The following is a 3024-nucleotide window of genomic DNA, read 5'->3' as shown; positions in this document are numbered from 1 at the left end:
GAGTCAATTACGTCGCGTTTATTAAAGCATTATGTCAGTGACGTTCAAAGCCTCATGCTTACTCCCAGGACATTAACTACATGAACTCAGCACTTAGACCTACACAAAGGAGGGCATTGTGTGTGTGTGTGTGTGTGTGTGTGTGTGCGTGTGTGTGTGTGTGTGTGTGTGTGTGTGTGTGTGTGTGTTTGGGAGTCTTATTTCCTGTCTTTTCTCATGGTATGTATTCCATCATTATGAGATATAAATCTTTGCGAGCATCACGGTCTGTTTTCAGGACAAAAGCCTCACGGTGCGTTCAGGGCCTTAAACTCTGTGTCTGTTTAGAGTGGAGAGGAAAAGAAAACAAGTTTCTCTCTAAGCAACATTTCCCCTCAAAAAAAAAAAAAAAAAAGTTGGATGTTATTGTTCTGTTATTTTTCTGACAGTGTCCAGGCCTCAGACTGTTTTATTCTCGACAGGTGACTTCATGTTTCAAAAATCAAAGCTGCTTCATTTCCTTTTATAGCGCGCTGTAAGCTAACCGCCGCTCGACAGCAGCATGATTAGCATTTTCCAGATAGCACGGTTTTCTTATTTTAATGAGTCACGACGACACTGATTCATTCTGTCAACATGTGACCTGATCTCCAGTGAACCGTTCTCTGAAGGACCAGACTCTCAGTTTTACACGTTTCAGACCACTCTTGATGAATGAGGGATAATTTACATCACTGTGCACCATTTATCAAAACATAGCACAAGGTTTAAGGTTCATTTTCTGCCCATTAAGTCTTTGGTTATTATTAACATAATATGTCAGTTTTATGTAATGTAGTTTCTTTGGCAGAAACCACTTAAAAACTCTTCATTCTCACTCAGACTCACTTTAACGTTTCAGTCTCTCGCACTTTCTCAAGGTTTTTAATGCGAAGAAACGTTAAAGATCTGAACCAATCAGATGTAAGATGAACTTTTTGTGATTGATCACGTGGAGAAAACAAACCTTCAGGTGGATGTGAAGGAACAAAAGATAAATGTAATCCAACAGAGAGGATTATTTTGAAGGGACTGACCCCACTTTGTTATAATTTGTGTCTTAATTTTTGTTTATTTTTAGAGTTTAAACTGCAGGTTTGTTTGCGACCTGTGGACCTTAATAAACCTAAATTATGCTTTAGAGTCAACACAAACAGTTACAGATGATTGCTGGTGCAGCTGTGTCATGTTGTATATGACTCGTCTTATCAGGAGCTCAAACCCAGATGATGAACGATCAGTAAATAAATCAATTAATCAAATTAGTACCTGTGAATTAACATAAATATAATTTTCTTCGGACGATGTTTCATGACTCACACTTCTGTCTTCAAGTCTTGGATGGACGTTAAACTACCAAAGATGAACTGTGTGTGAAATTATTTTGTTCTTTGATTAAACACTCAAAGGTACTTCAACTCCCAGGGTGCATTTCAGCAAGAAACATCCAATCACGGAGCTTCCATTTCCATTACATACACAGCTGATGGTAAAACAAAAAAAAATCTACAGCTTAAATCAACTCACCTTTGCATTCTCCATGGCAACGGCAGCCGAGGCTCATGGGTATTGTAGTTTTTAGAGCCGTCAGCCAAACAACGTTTCAGAAAGCTGAAATACAAACAAACTGAACGTGTGTGTTTCCAATTATTCAGGACTTCATTACAGAAACTCCTCTGTTTCCCTCTCTCACAGCCAAACTACCGGAGCCAACGACCATGAGTCCGGCGAACGACGACCCCACGTCCGACCCCCCAGACACCACACTGTGGCCGCTCTCAGAGCTTGAACAGGCTGAAATTCAAACAAGGAGAGCAGAGCCTGCAGCACATCTACCGACAGAGAGACCACACACAGCCTCACCAGACCAGCATGGACTCCCCCACAACTCCCCTCGCACCACAGCCTCCCCCACCCCCACCCCCTTAGTCTTAGACAACGATAGTCAGCCCCCTGACGTAAACAAGGTGGTTGTGCCAGTTAGAGGAGACGTGGCGGTCCCCCTGCAGCTGCCCGTCTTACCCACCACCCGCTCACAGACCCCATACCTTGACATCTCCCATGGGGGGGACAAGGGAGGCCAAGCGGGGTCAGGCAGCGGGGAGGGAGGCAGCAGCGATGGGTCTGAGGTGGAAGCTGCGGTGACCCCAGCACAGGTGTGGGTGGAAACCGTAACGAGACCGAGTTGGCTTCCAGAGACCACCGAGGGGGCGGAGCCAAGCGTGGAGACTACATCGAAACCACGAGAGATCACGCCACAGCAGCACGTCGACCCACAGACCCTGACCCCGGAGCCCGGCCCCCCGGACGGCAGTGGAGACGCCGGGCAGCAGCATCCAGCAGTGGTCTTCAAAGAGGACGTCACCCCCGGACCTATACCGACCTTTGACCTCGACCCATCACTGGTCATACCTGACGGCGAAGAGTCGTCGGCCAAACCCCCTTTCCACCTCATCATCGTCAACGTGCACAGCCAGAATCAGTCAGGTGAGTCACACCTCTGGTTTCATGTTGTCTTGTGTTACCCACAGTCCTGATGAAGACTATTATCTACTTAATAATATATAATATTTAATATAAATAATATTTGTTTCCTTTTTTAAACGGATCATTTTAGAGAATACTCTTGATTTTTGAAACAGATTTATTTAAGGATTATTTTTTATATCATAGAATTAATTATCATGAATCATTAGACTACTTCACTATTAATTACAGGAGTATTAGTTACTCATGGTAAATAAAAAGACAACAAAACATATAAATAACTTTCCCTGGTAAACATATTAGTCTCTTTTTAGAATTAGATTGTTGTTGTTTTCATATTAGTAAGTGCATTTTTCAAGGAATAGTTCAAGGTATATTTCTGAACTTTGGACTAAGCTAAGCTAGCTGTTTCCCTCTCCTTACAGTCTTTATGCTAAGCTAGGCTAACCCCGTCCTGACTCCAGGTTTGTACACACTGACATTAGATTGATCTCCATCTGGTGAACTATTCCTTTAAAG

General features: G+C 43.4%; 1 protein-coding gene across 3 annotated transcripts in view; it reads left to right on the top strand.

Moving 5' to 3' along the window:
• The window catches only part of vcanb (versican b), a 30678-nt gene that overhangs the window by 9958 nt on the left and 17696 nt on the right, over window positions 1–3024 (top strand). For all 3 annotated transcript variants that reach the window (XM_087177338.1, XM_087177337.1, XM_023419039.2), the window contains exon 7: window positions 1714–2505. In XM_087177338.1, coding sequence (XP_087033464.1) covers window positions 1714–2505 — 792 coding nt within the window. The remainder of the gene's footprint in view (window positions 1–1713; window positions 2506–3024) is intronic.

Source organism: Seriola lalandi, unplaced genomic scaffold (assembly GCF_002814215.2).
Source record: "Seriola lalandi dorsalis isolate HSWRI2012SDOR001 ecotype SW California unplaced genomic scaffold, Sedor1 jcf7180002054590, whole genome shotgun sequence".
Classification (NCBI taxonomy): domain Eukaryota; kingdom Metazoa; phylum Chordata; class Actinopteri; order Carangiformes; family Carangidae; genus Seriola; species Seriola lalandi.
The sequence above is the reverse complement of the archived record's forward strand: the minus strand, read 5'-3'. Positions and strand labels throughout refer to the sequence as shown.